The 17,500-nt window shown below is 46.2% G+C and overlaps 3 protein-coding genes across 3 annotated transcripts in view; 1 reads left to right on the plus strand and 2 right to left on the minus strand.

The window, feature by feature from the left end:
• Positions 1–635: 635 nt before the first annotated feature.
• Positions 636–2,734, minus strand: LOC310809868 (polyadenylate-binding protein 1A-like; the record flags this gene model as incomplete). Its single annotated transcript, XM_083677389.1, has 3 exons — positions 636–844; positions 957–1,041; positions 1,142–2,734. The coding sequence occupies 3 exons, from the start codon at positions 2,732–2,734 to the stop codon at positions 636–638; spliced, it is 1,887 nt and encodes a 628-aa protein (XP_083533515.1).
• Positions 2,735–4,923: 2,189 nt separating this feature from the next.
• Positions 4,924–14,193, minus strand: wipi2 (WD repeat domain, phosphoinositide interacting 2). Its single transcript, XM_083676815.1, has 12 exons — positions 13,972–14,193; positions 12,811–12,893; positions 12,067–12,236; positions 11,770–11,866; positions 9,730–9,827; positions 9,066–9,158; positions 8,830–8,900; positions 8,573–8,680; positions 8,226–8,390; positions 6,974–7,081; positions 6,289–6,386; positions 4,924–6,053 (listed from the first exon to the last, which is right to left on the minus strand). Exons 1-12 carry the CDS (start codon positions 14,043–14,045, stop codon positions 5,941–5,943), a joined length of 1,278 nt encoding a protein of 425 aa, XP_083532941.1. The 5' UTR covers positions 14,046–14,193; the 3' UTR covers positions 4,924–5,940.
• A 1,299-nt stretch (positions 14,194–15,492) lies between these two features.
• Positions 15,493–17,500, plus strand: part of LOC310809524 (monocyte to macrophage differentiation factor 2-like) — an 8,169-nt gene continuing 6,161 nt past the window's right edge. The window contains exon 1 of the mRNA XM_083676817.1: positions 15,493–15,560. Coding sequence (XP_083532943.1) covers positions 15,532–15,560 — 29 coding nt within the window. The 5' untranslated portion in view covers positions 15,493–15,531. The remainder of the gene's footprint in view (positions 15,561–17,500) is intronic.

Genomic DNA, 17,500 nt, shown 5'->3' on the forward strand with positions numbered 1-17,500 from the left:
CTATCTGTGTGTGTGTGTGTGTGTGTGTGTGTGTGTGTGTGTGTGTGTGTGTGTGTGTTCTGTCCCCTCTCTGTTGTGTCTCCATGCTGGGAACTGAGTGTGTTAAGCTGTGTTCTCACATCAACGATAGAGAGCCCACCTGAGTGTGTCACTGCTGTGTGTGTAACGGTGTGTGCCCGCAATTAAGTCTTAATAAACTGCAAGCAAGTTATACTGTGTCTGATGTTCTTTCATGTTCACATAAATGTCCACACACATGTACTGTACAGTAGGAGGTTCCAAATGGGTGCATCTCCATAGTCTCAACTTGCTTCCTCTCCTCATCTTTACAAAATGCACAGCTATCTTACTTTACAAAATGCACAGCTATCAAATCAATAAAATCGTTGATAATCTGAGCACTGACACAGTGAATAAAAATACATTTCATCTCAAACCTCAATTTTCTTTTCTTTTTCTCTTTTTTTAACACACCCTGGACCTTGAAAATAAAAATTGACAGTCATGTTTATTTTGGAATTAAATTGTTTATTCGTTTTGCAATGCTTTGAGAGTTATGTTTTTCAACGTTAAAATGCTTTTCTTATTATTCTTTGGTGAAGCAGGTTTCAAAGTCCAGATCTCGATCCTTCATCTTAGATGCTTGGAACTCCAGCTTTCTGTGCAGCCATCTCAGCATGGTGGGCCTTCAGCACAGCGACTGCTTCATCCACCTTGGAGCGTAGGGACTCTGGGGAGTCCAGCAGGTGGAGCAACTCAGAGTTGTCCATCTCCAGCAGCATGCCAGTGATTTTCCTAGCCTTCTCGGGTTGCATGTTCAGGATGGATGGGAAGAGATATTGACCTGAGGGAGGGGGGCAAAGAGGGGGGTTAGTGTCATGGCCCATCTTTCTGAGGGCATAAAGAGGGGGACCATTAACAGTGTTACACCTCTGGTCCCACTACAGTGGACTCACCCAGTATTTGTTTCTGGTCCTGGAGAGGAACAGTAGCCAATATGGAAGCAGTCAGAGGCTCCTGGACCTGGGCATGGACAGCAGGCTGTAGGGGAACAAGGGAGAATTCAGATTAGATCAAATTATATTGCATTAGACATAAGACCTATTCATCAGAATACCATATCTGAGAGTGAGATGTTTACCTGCTGCTTGGGGACCTGCTGCTTGGAGTTGCGTACACCTGTTGCATTCTTGTACTGGGCCACATCGCCCATCAGGGCTGCATCTGCACTGGCAGGACGTCTGGAGGTCTGGGTAGCCCTGCGCTGAGAGGTCATCATACGGGCCACCTGAGAGGACCTAGGCTTCAAGGCATTGTAGGTATGAGGCCTGGGAGCCATGGGATGCATAGTGTTGGGCATGTTCTGGAAGTGCTCAGGTCTCACACTCTGGGTGACCCAGGAAGGAGTGGGTCTCAGCTGAGCCAGCTGGTTGGTGGAGTAGTAGGCAGTATGTTTCTGGGCCTGTGGAATGGCAGCCATGAAGTATCCAGATGGTTGAGCAGGCTGGTAGGGGTTGATGACTAGGTTGGGCACGGTGCAGACGCTAGCCATCCTCTGCATGTACTGGTTGGTGAAGCGGGCCTGGCGCTGTGCTTGGCGCTCCCCCCTGCGCTGGGCCAGGGCCACGTACAGGCGCTTGGTGGCCACGATGCGGCCGTTCATCTCAGTCACAGCCTTGGTGGCCGCCTCAGGAGAGGAGAAGCACACGAAGCCAAAGCCCTTGCTGTGTTTACCCTCCATCATCACCTTTGCACTGGTGATTGTTCCGAAGTGGGAGAACTCCTTGTGCAGACGCTTGTCGTCCCATCCATCATCCAGGTTCTTCACATAGAGATTAACTCCTTGGTATCTGGTCGTGCGGCCCTGCTTTCTCTGCTCAAACTGGCGCTTCAGCTCAGGCTGGCGCTCTCCTCTTTTCTGGGCTCGGCCTACGTAGACCTGTGTGCCGTTGATCCTTTTTCTATTCATATCCTGAATGGCTCTCTGGGCGTCCTCATGCTTTTCAAAGTTAACAAAGCCGAAACCCTTGGACTTTCCATTGTCATCAGTCATGACCCGAATACTCAGGGCAGGTCCATATTTTTCAAAAATATCCTTCAGCTTAGCGTCATCCATTGCCTCTCCAAAGTTTTTGATGTACACATTAGTGAACACTTGGGCCCTGGCTCCAAGTTCAGCGTGTCTTTCTTTGCGAGATTTGAAGTGTCCAATGAACACTTTTTTGCCTTCTAATAACGTGCCATTTAGCCTCACAATGGCTCTTTCAGCAGCATCCTGGGTGTCAAAGTGAACAAAGCCGTAGCCTTTTGAGCCATTCTCATCACAAACCACCTTGCTAGAAAGGATGTTGCCAAATTCAGAGAATGTGTCGTAGAGGACCTTGTTATCAATAGACTTTTCCAAGTTCTTGATAAAAAGGTTGCCAACCCCACTCTTTCTCAGAGTAGGGTCACGCTGAGACCACATGATACGCATAGGTCGTCCATTAAGAATGTCAAAGTTCATTGTGTCTAGGGCACATTCAGCATCAGCTTGCTGTTGAAAGTTTACATAAGCATATCCAAGGGATCGGCGAGTGATCATGTCCCTGCATACTCTAATGGAGAGAATTGGACCACTGGGGCTGAATTTCTCATACAGCATTGGCTCAGTGACATCCTGGTGGAGATCGCCAACATACAAGGAGGCCATTGAGCAGGGCCCACTAGGCCCACTAGGCCCACTAGGATTCATTTCTGATGGAGGTGCGTACTCTCAGGCAGCATGAGGGTGTCAGGCTGCATTCTCCAGAAAAACGTAGGCGATGATTCGCTCCTTTGACTGTTTCCAATTCCAGTGAGAACATAGAATGTATCAATTAATCAATCCATGAGACTTTATTTAGGTATTACATTTCATACATGTATACAATGCAATGCGCTTGACAAAAACTATTAAAATTAGACACATACAGTAAGGCAAAAATATTATAGACATAAAAATACAGAGTAAAGTTTGGATTCACAATAGTGGACTGAGAATAGCAGAGTGAGAGACTAATACAATAAAATGTATGTAAAATGCCCTCCTTTAAGATATTAACAGTAGCTATAAATGTAGCTGTGTGTTTGCACTTTTGCTCACTCACGCTTTCAACAATGATGCTGTCTTCTTTGTAGTTGGATAAATGATAGGTCTTCTTCTTCCTTGCCTTATTAGTTGTTGGTTTGCTTGGAAATCAAGTCCTGCTACAAGTATATATTTTAGCTTTCGATATAATTCCTAATAACAAAATATGTGCAGAGACTAGCTGCTGAATGACAGGTAATACTTGTAATGTTCACCTGGGACCCAGACACCCAGTTATATGGTCATCGTTTGTTACATCATTGTCATTATCAATTGTTACATGTGTCCAGAGAGTTTGGCCCAGTCTGGCCCATAGAGTCAGAACACTGAACCAGAAGCATTGTGATGCATTTACATGACACCACATCATTCCATGGCAGCCATTTTAGCTACCCAAATTGAAATTTTACCAATAGCAATTTATGGAAACAGTGTAAAAGGAGGCCAGACCATAGATATAGAACACTGTTATACTGTATCTACATGGGCCACACTCTCTGTATTTATGACTCTATACTGTATCACTTGAGGACACATATTGTTTTCTTTACTAAAAGAGAATAAGAAAATTAGCTGCTAAATTACTTATTGCAATTGTTGGGATGTTTGTTCAGAGATGTTAGATTTACAAGTAGAGACATTGTTTCAGCAGGCCCTCAAAAACAGTACCCCAAATAAATGAAATCTGCCAAATTCATAAAGCAACACAGACTCTACTTGTAGACTACTCTGCAGTGGAGGGGGACAGAGTCAAAACAAAACTACTGTTTTATACAGAGTACCCTACCCTGCCCTGCCCTCTGCCAATCCTACCCCCATATTAAGAAAAATGGCATCAGTAAATGTAAACAGATCACAGTACACTGACACTGCTTGATCATCATCTACCACACAGGCACCATGATGGTGTACGGCTTAGAACACATAATGGTCCATCAAAAGATTAAAAGTTGATGGTGATGTAATGAAATCATCAAGGTTCATGTTTCATTCTGAAAGTATGAAATTTCATTTACATGGTACTTTTTAAAAAGCAACTTTTTTATCTTAAGTTGTTTCCTAGACTGGAACTTTTTAAATTAGTCAAATTTCACTTAAGTAACAGTTCATCTGTTAGAGTTAGATATTTCAGTACTCTTTCCACCTCCACACAGCTTCCCCACAGACGCCTCCCCATCCCTTCCTCCTGGATCAACAAGTGAATAGGAGCACTGGAGTAAGAACAACACAGACATTTCTCTCATACATCAACATGGATTTTTAATATCATTTAGTTTCAGATGAGCGTTCCACATTTTATACAAAATCAATAGAAAACGTCATGACAATCTCCGAACCCTGCGAACCTTCTTCTTTAGCGGCTCCCACCGCCTCACGCCAGAGAATCATGGGAAATCATGCATCTGGACGAGACCCAGCGGACCTGCCCCGGCCTGAGCGGCCAACCAAACTAGAACCCGGAGTTAACACTAACCCAGAGTCTGCCATCGCACGGCCAAGCAAACACTAACCTAGAGTTTTTTTTTAAACGCTTAAATCCATCCGCATGGCGTGATAAGATGATTAGTATTGAGAAATAATCAAGATAATATTCGAATTATCAAGAGTTGGACTCTCAACCAGAGGTGTGTCTTTGCAACACTGCGGACACCTTCTTTTTGATGATGCTCATCTCTATATCTGACAAGATCCACTTTGACTATTGACAACCAGGTGTCACCTGAACATACATAGTACCACGTCAGAACACCATGCATGTTTCTCACAGTATGTATGAGACACCAGTCCTTCTGGTTATGTCGATTAAATTAGTGATATTGTAGTTAAATCAACCAATGACTGCAGGCCTCAGAGAGAGAGAGAGAGAGAGAGAGAGAGAAAGAGAGAGGGAGAGAGAGAGAGAGAGAGAGAGAGAGAGAGAGGGAGGGAGGGACGGGGCGTGTCCACTGAGCCTCTGTCTGATTGGATAAAGTGAGCGAGGAGGAAGCTAACGCTAACATATGCTAATGTACATGCCCAGCAATCACACAGTTCACAGCTCAGCCACGCACACCTCAGCCTGATGTCAGAAGCGTATCATAACATTCTTTCAGAAACAGAATCAGAACATGACTGATGGAACACACCAGCATTCTCACAGGGAGGACAGAGAGAGAGAGAGAGTGTGCATGTGTGTGTGTGGGGGGGGGGCAGAAAGGACACTGACTGACTGACTGACACACACACACAGCTTTAAGATCAAATAACTCAAAATCAAACAGCTTTATTAAGCCAATAGGGGGTCAGGGGGCGGCCCTCTCTTACAGCCGTAACCATGACGATGGGCAGAGAGGCACTTATACGTTCATCATCACTTTCATAAAACACAGAGAGGGTGTGTGTATGTATGTGTGTGTGTGTGTGTGTGTGTGTATCTATGCTATGTAACTGAACAAAGAGGTATGCTTCTGACAAGAGACCCAACACGCACACTTGGGCGGGCGTACAAACACACACACACACACACTTCAAGCATGTTTTCTAGCTGTCTACTCTTGGCACATGTACATGCAAAGCTACAGACTCGCCTGCACAGGCGGCCTGAGGGGGAGAGAAAGTTAAACTGGGTCGAAGGAGGGGGGGGGGGGGGGGGGGGAGAGGAGAGGGAGGGGGGGGAGATAAGAGACATACATGTATACGTACAAACCGACAGAGAGAGAGAGGATAGAACGCTGAACGTTTACATGGGCCCCACCCTCCTCCTCCCCCCTCGTCTTTAATCCCGCCCCACTTGTGTCACATGTTCATAGCAGCACCAGAGGAGCCCTCTGATTAGTTGCTGTGGGCATCCGTCAGTCGGTCTCCAGGATGAGTGGCGGCTGCTCGTTCTCCTCGTCCAATCGTAGGTCGCTGAGGTCATCCTCGAGCCCGGCTCCTCCCACCGCCCCCTGCTCCTCACAGTAACCTAGGAGCAGAGTTCAAGGGTTCACTTCAAATTGATAAATAGAACAATGAAATTCATGTTAAAATGGAAATGATGGAATTTTGATTCATTTATTTCCTTTGAAATTAGATGAGAAACTACTTTGTTAGACAAACTTCAGTCTGCATGACGTGTGACCGTACACATTTCTCCATAATTATGGCAAAATGTTCATTAACACTTTGGTGTGTGTGTGTGTGTGTGTGTGTGTGTTTACCTTTAGTCACGGCAGTGCTGTAGTTCTGTGCCACCAGTGGGCGATCATGTGACCCCTGCTCCAGGATCTCATTGGGCGGCTCAGTGCTGCCATCTAATCTGAAGACAGAGACAGTACATTTACATTTATGGCATTTAGCAGACGCCTTTATCCAAAGCGACTTACAACAAATACATTTGTTTAAGTAAGTGAATCATCTATCCATCAGTCATCATAAGATAAAGTAATCAATGCTCACACCAGGGGCCATTGGCAGTCGTAATGCCAGAAGCCAATTATTTTTTTTTTATTATTATTATTTATTAACAGGAGAGAACTTGTACAGGGGGAATGTAGGGGTGAAGAGGTCTCACGGGTTGGGGTTAGGTGGAGGGTGCGGAGGAGGGGCGTGACATGGGAGAATTTGGGGAGATTGAACACCAGACGGGCGGCAGCATTCTGGATGAGCTGCAAAGGCCTGATGGCGAAGTAGGGGAGCCCGGCCAAGAGTGTGTTGCAGTAGTCAAGGCGAGAGACCACAAGTGTTTGGACCAAAAGTTGTGCTGCTTCTCTGGTGAGGAATGGACATATCCTTCTGTCCGAGTCCGGCCAAGAGTGCGTTGCAGTAGAGATGAGAGAGAGAGTGTGTGTGTTGTGTGAGAGCATTTAGTATGTGTTTAATTAGTGTGTGTGGTGAGTGTGTTACCTGTGCTGTTTCATGAGTGTGCATTCTCCGCCCTCCTGCGGGTCCAAGTTGTACAGGTACAGGTACCCATCAGCCGCCGCAACCAGCAGACGAGGAATCTTCTGGATCCTGCAACACACCATAGTGTGCGAGAATAATGTGTTAGAACACACACCTTAGTGTTAGAAAAGCAACACACACCATAGTGTTAGAATAGCAAAACACACCATAGTGTTAGAATAGCAACACACACCATAGTGTTAGAATAGCAACACACACCATAGTGTTAGAATAGCAAAACACACCATAGTGTTAGAATAGCAACGCACACCATAGTGTTAGAATAGCAACACACACCATAGTGTTAGAATAGCAACGCACACCATAGTGTTAGAATAGCAACGCACACCATAGTGTTAGAATAGCAACACACACCATAGTGTTAGAATAGCAACACACACCATAGTGTTAGAATAGTAACACACACCATAGTGTTAGAATAGCAACACACACCATAGTGTTAAGGCCGATTCATGCTTCATCGATAACAACCCAACCAGGGGTCTGCGTAGGTTCGAAGGTCACGCAACTGTTGCAGAGGAGGTTGCACAGGGGTTTGCGCTCCTCTCTCGCTTTCTCAATGAGCGAACTCCCGCGTAGATGTTGCACACCACTGATTGGTTGGTTAGTGAATGGAGGCGGAGCTGAAATAGTTCTATCGGTAGCTTGCTAGCATCATTGAAGACGGAATGAATCATTCGTTCAAATTCAAGACGGTGAAACAAGTTTGTGTGAACGAAAAGAAAGCTGGAGAAAACAAAAGAAAAGTGGAGCTGCGGCTGGGAATCAATTATAGCCCAGCTTCTTCGTTATGCTCTCCTGGCTGGAAGTATTCATAAAGCACCTGGAGATCGAGACAAACTATCCTGAGGTAAATACAGGCAGCCTTTAAGCTAGCTAGTTAGCTTTGTTTGTTAACTCGCCACTTCTGCTACCCTACTTTGACTACAACCATTAATTGTGATATGAAAGCCAAATGTGTGTGTTCTATCGAGAGAACATGACACCACTGCATGTAGGCTACGCAGAAGTAGGAATTACAGAGTGTTGCGCAGCGCAAACCGCGTACTAGTCGCACAAGTGACGTAGAAGCATGTAGAGGCCTTTAGAAGAGGAACACACACCATAGTGTTAGAATAGTCATTTGACACATCTATATTAATTACAGCAGTGCTGATTACAACAGTGTGTGTGTGTGTGTGTTGGTACTCACACAGCCAGGGCACAGATGTTCTTGTGTCCAGAGAAGGGTAGTCGTACTGTGGCGAAGGCTCGTCCCTGTGTGAACATCTCTGTGACCTGGGCCGGCAGGTAGGTGGTAGACGCCATCAGCACTTTACCTAGGTACCCTCCCCACGTAGTGGGCTCCTCCGTCGGCCTACACACACACACACACACACACACACACACACACACACACACACACACACACACACACACACACACACACACACACACACACACACACACACACACACACACACACACACAACGATGAGACTGAGCAGTAAACTTGGTATTTACATATAATGTATTTGGCTTGACAGACTGACAACTTACTTCTCCTTCTGTGTCTCTAATTTGAAGATGTGGACCGTCTCTGTGTTGCTGGAGGCTGACAGGTACAGTCCATCCATACTGAACGCCAATGAGCAGATACTCACACACCTGAACACGAATGACGCACGACACACGGATTACAGACACACCCTAAACCATACCTGATAGGTACAGTAAAGTACTGAGGTGGTCCAGGTGAGCTTATTTAGATATAATAATTACAATAATAATAATAATGAAACTAAATAAAAATGTACCTCTTGACTCCTCGACGAAACTCAAACAGCTTCTGTCCCTCTGGGATGGAGAACACACGAATCACTGTGCCCTGAGAGAGAGAGAGAGAGAGAGAGAGAGAGAGAGAGAGAGAGAGAGAGAGAGAGAGAGAGAGAGAGAGAGAGAGAGAGAGTGGTGGTGGTGGGGGGGGGTCTTACAACAAGTCTTACTGAGATTCACCCTAATATTAGAGGTGTAACAATACTAAGTGTCCTACCTTCTCCGAGGCTGTGGCCAGTTTTGTTCCACTAGCATCAAATGCCAGAGCCGCCAGTGGACTGTCATGGGCCGGGATCATATTAGCCGCCCGCTGATAATGAAAGAGGGACAGGGACACACACACACACACACACTTTAAAATCACAATACACACCATAAAGAGATTTAATGTGATCTTCTTCGAATATGTCTGTATTTTTTTTTAACCTCGGATTAGACCTTCTGGGCCTGGATGGTCAATATTAGTTACAAATATAATCTATGAACCGAATCACTGTTTTACCTCCTCCAGCCACAGAATCCCTGTTCATCAGAGCCAATGTTGTGGAGCTGTAGGCAGCCGTTTAAACGTTCACTTTCTATCTTGGCGTGCCAGTGGCTGGGGTTCAGTGAATCCCCACGCACCCGTTTTTTTTTAGCTCATTAGCGTTCAAATTCCTAACTATAGACAGAAACTATACAAATGATCCCCGAAGCTTTCCTTCAATATCTAAACAGACAGTATATCACACTGTTCTATACAGCTAGAAGAAACACTTAGTGTGAATAGAGCGACGAATCAGCACTGTTTAGGGTTAAATGCTCAATGAATGTATGCATATGCATATGCGTGTGTGTGTGTGTGTGTGTGTGTGTGTGTGTGTGTGTGTGAGATGGCATACCAGGTTGACGGTGTCAAACACTTGGACCTCTCCTATCGTAGCACTGCCGGGGTACGCCAGGTAACAGTTATCATTACTGATGGAGAGAGCACACAGCCCTTGGGGGAGAGAGAGAGAGAAAGCGCAAACGTATTAAACACACACGTATTAAAAGTTATCATTATTGATGGGGACAACACGCAATCACATCAGGAGGAACGACACACACACACATTACATTTTACATTTATGGCATTTAGCAGACGCCTTTAACCAAAGCGACTTACAACAAATATAAATACGACTTACAACATACTTACAACAAATACAAGTGAATCATCTATCCATCAGTCATCATAAGAAAAAGTCATCTATGCTCAGACCAGGGGCTATTGGCAGTCACATTGCTAGAAGCATTTATTTATTTATTTTTAAATGTATTTACTTTTTTATTTTATTAATTTCTTTATTTACAGGAGAGAAACTTGTACAGGGGGGTAGTGGGGATGAAGAGGTCTTTATTAGGGACAGTTAAGATGTAGCCTGAAGAGATGGGTCTTCAATTTACGGCAGAAGATAGGTAATGACTCTGCAGTCATGACAGCAGTGGGAAGCTTGTTCCACCAGCGGGGCGCCAGGACAGAGAAAAGCCGTGACCGAGTAGTGCGGCTGCTGCATCCACGTAGAGTCAGAAGGGGGAAAAGAGAGAAAGAGTTGAGTGTCATCTGCGTAGCAGTGGTAGGAGAAACCATGTGAGGAAATTACCGAGCCAAGAGATTTGGTATAGAGGGAGAACAGTAAGGGCCCTAGGACAGAGCCCTGGAGGACCCCAGTGGTGAGGGCTCGTGGAGAGGACAGCGATCCTCAACACGTCACCTGGTAAGAGCGATCGGCCAGGTAGGATGCAAACCGGGAGAGTGCAGAGCCAGAGATGCCCAGTTCTGAGAGGATGGAGAGATTGACAACAAGGTCGAGCTGATTGCCCACCTTATGAGCCGGAGGAGAGTGGGACAGTAAGGCCGAAGGAGGAGAGAAGGTCAAGTACTCCAGACGAGTGAAGCTTCTCTGACTGGAAGTTGAAGTCACCCAGTAGTGAGAGCGGTGTACCGTCCTCAGGGAAGAAGCTGAGAAGGACATCCATCTCATCTAAGAAGTGGCCAAGCTGACCTGGTGGACGACAATGTGATGTTTGACAGGGGAGGTGACAGAAACAGCATGGAATTCTAAGCTGGATATGGACAAGTGTGACAGGGGAAAGACATTATGTGACCACTTAGGTGAGATGAGGATTCCTGTGCCTCCCCCTCGACCAGAGAGTCTAGGGGAATGAGAAAAGGAGTAGGCATCAGAGAGGGCTGCCGGAGTAGCTGTGTTTTCCAGTGTAATCCATGTCTCTGTGAGGGCAAGGAAGTGGAGAGACATGAAGCAGGCATAAGCTGAGATAGCTTCTGCTTTCCGGACCGCTGACTGGCAGTTCCAAAGTCCGCCCGCGACAGTGAGGTCGTGGTCAGTTGAGCATGGTGGGTTAATTAGATTGGAATGGTTGCGAGGGAAGGTGTGGCGTCAATGTGTCCTCCTGAGGGATGAAATAACAGGAATGGGGAGGAAGCACATTGTGATATTTGCCAGTATAGCGATAGAGGGTTTGTGGGCAATACAAGATGTAGGTAGCACTCAAGAGTAGTGAAAAAATAAAAATACTTTGTAGTTTGACCTTCCTTGAAGGACTCCACAGATTGACTCCTTCGTCTTTGTGTCAGGAGGCTGTTGCTCTATGGCACTCTGATGACTAGCAGGGTAGCAGCCCCTCCCACCTAACGATCAATTAATGACCAGTCAGGTTTCACCACTCAATCCCAAATGTACTAGTCCTGGTCCATGTAAATGTCCTAGCCCTGGACCTTGCAGAATAATTTCAGGCCCTCCCATTGGAGATTGACAGCAATTGGCTTCAAACAGATAGCTTTCAACAGAAACTAGGTCCCAGATTTTAAGGCAGACACACACACACAAGTCTTAACTGAGGGATTAGAGGATAGGCTTACTGTAGTTTAGTCTTACCTGATGGGTTGGGTGGTGTCTCTCTGATAGTGTGCAAGACTTTCATGTCTCTGATATTGTGGATGTACAGAGACTCTTCCAAACACACTATCAGCCTCTACAAAGAAAACACACACAAGATCAGCCTCAAACAAAACATTGCCCTGTGTGTACCAACTATGTTCCAAACTGTGTGTGTATGTGTGTGTTTATATATATACATCTCTGTCTGTGAGAGTATGGTATGTGTGTGTACCTGACCGGTCTGTGGTGTGTGTGTGTATCTGTGTGTGTGTGTGTGTGTGTGTGTATACCAACCTGTCTGTTGAGTTTGACAGCCAGGATGGTGTTTGAGTAGCTGTAGTTGCAGATCTCTGTTCCCTTCTTGAAATGGCAGACCTTGAGCTTCCTGGGAGCCTTGAGGCTGACGATGGCCACCAGGCTGCTGGAGAACAGCCTCTCCACGATGCACACATCCTCTGTGTCCGCTGAGAGGACAACACACACGTCAATCACAATCACAGGGGCGGGCTTAGGGCAGCTCTTGTATAGAGAACTGAAGGGCAGCACCAAGACTCCATCTTTTCACTGTTTCGGTGCAGAACTGAGGGAGAGTATAATACCTCCAGAGAAAGTCGAGGTGGGACTGAGAGCCCTGAATCAATATGTCACGTAAGAGCTTCGGCAGGAGTGGTGCTCTGCTAGGTGCAAGTACACATTAGTGGTGCTCTGCTAAGCTGAGAGAGTGAATGCGATGTGCATCAGCAGTGTGGTCGTAGGCTATGTAGTCCTGAATGGCTAACTCGGACAATTACACTTGGTAGTGATTGTGGGACTAGGCCATGGAATACTTAGCATCGCTATTCCTCTCTGAATGACTGCATTTGGCGCTAAAGCACAGGGAGCATCAGAGTGAAGAAGAGAGAATCTAAATCTCACTACTCCTAGAGGAACATGGCTACTCACTACACTCATACAGACCCTGGGACACTCAATAGGGTATACACTGGAACTGAGTGATGGTAACTACACTGAGGGGTACTCGTACAGGAAGGTACTCACTACATTCATATATCTGCTCCAACTTGTCCACAGATGACAGGGAGAAAAACTTGTAGCCTGATTTGGTACCGACAGCTAAAGACCTGCCGAGAGAGACACAGACACACACACGGGTTAGCGTAGCTTAGGCCGTAGAGAGAGGAGAAAGAAAACAAGAACCCCATACACGCACACACTACACACACACTACACACACTACACACACACAGAGAAACAGGACCAAGAGAGAGGGACAGTCAGTCAGACAGACAGAGAGAGATGCAGGCAAGATACACAGAGAGGAGATTGGCAGAGAGAGAGAGAGAGAGAGACAGACAGGTTTCAGTGGGGGCACAGAAAAGACCTCAGTCCCTTGGTCCTTTCATCCAGTCTGTGACAGTGCTGCCTGCCTGTGTGATGGGGTGGTGACAGTGGTCTGGCTATGACAGCGGTCGGTCACATGGGATGTGTTGCAATAGTAGGCCCGGGTTGGTGGTGGTCAGCATCTACACTGACGTCACTCATTTCTATACTCCGTTTACCTTGCTTTGTAGAAATAGTATCTCTTTCCCTCATTCAGCCTTTCTTGGGGATATTAAGCAAACCGCAGTTGCCCAAATAACTAGGCTTTAATCACGACGGTAAATAGACTCCCCTTTGCCAGTTACTTTCACTTCGCTAACATTAGCAAGATGGCTAAGGTTGGCCAACAATGTGACATGGATCGACACAAATGGTGCAAACGTTGGCTAGCTAAACAAATATCAACAACACATATATAACTAGCTTAGCTTCATGAACTGTCATATAGACTGGCTAACGAACTACCTGGCTTAGTGTTGTTAGTTTGTTTCACGGAGGCATTATGCTAGCTAACAAGCTAACGTTGGCTGACAACCCTAACTGAAACAAGCGCAGCTAGCACTTCAGCTAGCTCGCTAACGTTAGCTGACGACACGGCTGAGACAATGTGAAACGACGTGATCGGTAGCTTGTCAGCTAGCTAGCACGCTAGCAGCGATTTGACGGCTCTCCGTCTTTCCCAACGAAAGTCATGACAATGAGATGAGACACCTCAATTCGGCAAAACAAAACGGTAAAACCTCAGCCAGCCTCGATAGCGTTAGTAGGCCACCCGATCCCCCCCCAGCTCTCCCTCCCTTTCCCCTGATCATTCCTTACGTGTTGTCCTGGTTGAAGTTAGCGAAGAGGAGCTGGCTACAGCCTGCCTCCCCGCTCTGACTAGCCAAGTTCATGGGCTCGGCACCATCTACACGTCAAGTCTTGGTAGAAAGAGCAGCAAATCGGGGTGGGTTATGGACAGTAACTGGAGATGAACGGCCAGTGTTCACGGAACCATCGCTCTTCCCTTGTTCCAATGATTGTTGTTGTTTTGACTGGCTGGCTGCTGTTGCTCCTTCTCTCCCTGCGCATGCTCTGTGGTCGTGGTGTGCGACAGGTTTGGGATTTAAAGCGCACGTCGTCTATTTCAGAAAGGTTTGCTGTGAGTTGGGAGATACATGTTGAGCAGCCCTCCACCACACCATAGTAGGCCTATACTCGTAGGACTGCATGGGAAAACGTTTACCAATACGTTTCGTTTGTTTTGTTTTACGGCATACATCACCACGCATGCATAACCATGCAGCCTGAAGTCCATCACCGCTGCACTTTTCCGCTGTCACCTACAGGGGGCGGTCACACACTGCGCACAGTGACGGGCTAGAAAAGACTGGCCCTGAGTCGCGACTGGAAACTGCTGGTGACAGGTCACATAACTCCAGATACTTTTAGTGGGATTCTAGTATGTGTAAGGTCACACAGCACAAACGTGTTTCCAGGAAATAAACGGATTAATTTGTGTCTGATGACTTGGTTCAAGTTATTATTAGCCTGTTTATTATCCACATGTATGCTTATAATAATAAATGGTAGGCCTTTTGCGCACATTAGCCCTAATTGCTTTCCCATGGTTCAATTTGCTATTTCAAACATTGTTCTATCTCCAGAAGCACCTTGTCCTTTCCAAATTGCATTATGCAGTCAGTCAGTTATTCATAAAGCAGTAGTTTGAATGATAGCCCACATTTGTAACTGAGATAAGAATTGAGATACGAATCACAGTAGACCTGTCTGTCTGAATGATATTAACCCCAGACCAGTACAAACGGACCCTTGAGCACTCCTTCCTACACCACCCACTACCCCTCTGTTATTGTTGGATAATATTTAATTCTCCGAGTTGGTCTTATGGAGCAGCTTTCGTCTGAGCGCTGCAGAATGTGTGTGTGTGTGTGTGTGTGTGTGTGTGTGTGTGTGTGTGTGTGTGTGTGTGTGTGTGTGTGTGTGTGTGTGGAGAGAGAGGAGGGGGCGGGGGTGGGGGTGGGGGGGGGGGGGGGCTCGCGCAAAGCGCGTTATCAGCCAGGGGAGGGGTCAAGAGCCCAGTCCCGCGGAACATCCTACAAACATCCGAAAACTCAGAAAGAAACTCCACTTTTCTCCAGCGCGTTCGCTATTCCACAACACACACCCCCTGTCTCTGTTAGTGGCTACAGCTCCCCTCTGATCCCTACGCCTCCCAGGATAACAATAGTTGTATTTCTAACGGTTTTCTACTCTACTACGGTATCTGCGTGCTTTCGCGCTCCATGGTTCCGTTGGACTTGTGTTCAGGCTAGGACGCACGGGGACAGAAATGGGGAATCCGTAGGCGCCGCGCGGAGGGCTCTAAATGTCCCCGATATGGATTTGAAGAAGACAAAATATGGAAGGTAAAATGCGTTTATTGAGAGTGAGACTGCGTGTATTGTGTTAGTAGTGAATGAGTATTAGTTGTGAGTTCATTTGGCACCTTCTGTGTGTCTGACAGCTGATGTACAGCTGATGTGCAGCCATGCGCATTGATGCGCTCGGGGACAGAGCGAGTGAGAGGGGGTTATAGATCCTGTGTGTGTGTGTGTGTGTGTGTGTGTGTGTGTGTGTGTGTGTGTGTGTGTGTGTGTGTGTGTGTGTGTGTGTGTGTGTGTATTGATCTGAAGAGAAGTGGGCTGCAAAAGATGTGTGGCATGGCCAGGCTTTCTGTTTTCAGTGCTGGTACAGTAGATTAATCTTTTTCAACAGAGACATGGCACTGAGTTATTTTATTATAAAGACATTTGCCTTTATTTCGCAGATAGACGGCCCCGTCTGTGTGTCTTTATGTCTGTCTGTCTGTCTGTCTGTCTGTCTGTCTGTCTGTCTGTCTCTTTGAGGTGTAATTGAGAGGTTGGGATTCCCAGAGGATATGAATCTGATCTCTACTGTTAGAACATTCCTTGAGTTAGACACACACGCACATACACACACACACACATGCACGCACACACGCATGCACGCACACACACACACACAACCATACATTTCCGCTGCCAGGATCCAAAGGGACCGATCCGCTTATATTTAGCAGATCCTCTTAATTTATGGAATGTTTTGAAGGGGCTCCTTCCTTCAGACTCACACACTCACACACACACACACGCACACACACACACACACACACACACACAAACAAACACACTCATAGTGGAACTACGGTGGAAGTTTCCTAGAAAATTCTTCTGTTGTTATCCATACTAATAATGAATACATACTGTATTCAATGTCCTCCAAGAGTGTGTGAATATTTCCTGGCTCCATTGACCTTGGATTAGACTAGACTAGACTAGAGTAGAGTCTGGGTGGTAGCTACAATACTCTTAGAGTTTTAAAATGGTTGTCCCACTGGGACGGACTGCCGAAGAACCCCTTTTGGAAGTTGGGGCCCTTTTTTTCTGAGTGGAGTGACAGTGGACTTTCTCCTCCAGACAGTACCATTATCCTGTTCATGTTGACATACGAGGAAGGCTGTTAGATAGTCCTCAGCCTTGGACGGTCACTAGCTGCTCATGGCACAGCCAGTTGGGATGGGTTAATGGGAGAGAGGTAGAGGAGGAGACCAAGAAGGGGAGATAGTTGAGTTAGAAGACGAAAGAAAGAAAGAGGGAGAGAGAGAGAGAGAGAGAGAGAGAGAGAGAGAGAGAGAGAGAGAGAGAGAGAGCGAGGGGGAAAGGGGCCATTCCTGAAAATAACAATACTCTCTCTGATCAGAGAGCTTCTGTCCCTCCTGTTACGGTTCACTGGCACACACACACACACACACACACACACACACACACACACACACACACACACACACACACACACACAGCCTTGTCATAGCCCATTAGCGAACAGCAGAATAATACATTCAGTTCCTTTGATACAGGCAAAGAGTAGCGACTGATATGGTGCCCAGTAGAGCGTTTAGTCCTGTAGGAGTTTAGATTAAAAAAAACAAAACACATTCTACATTCTAGAATTTAGTCTATGAGAGTGTCTGCTGACCATTGGTGTAATGGCTGTAGTATGCAGGCAGAGGACTCAAAAGCACAACTTAAATCCAAAAGAATAGTCTTTAATACCAAAGCAGGGGTTGGTACACAGGTTGGCAGTTCAAAAAGACAGGCAGATAATCCGATAAGGAGTAGGCAAAAAACTAATTCAGAATAAACTATCAGGGACTGTAAACCAGGAAAGCTAAACACTAGGAATAAATGCTGGAACGTATTGACAAAAGTACAAAGGCGAACTGGCACAGAAACAGGGGAATAGGGAAGGATGATGAGGAACAGGTGAAGCCAATCAGGGCCGGGCA

The sequence above is a fragment of the Argentina silus genome, assembly GCF_951799395.1.
Source record: "Argentina silus genome assembly, chromosome: 9".
NCBI lineage: Eukaryota > Metazoa > Chordata > Actinopteri > Argentiniformes > Argentinidae > Argentina > Argentina silus.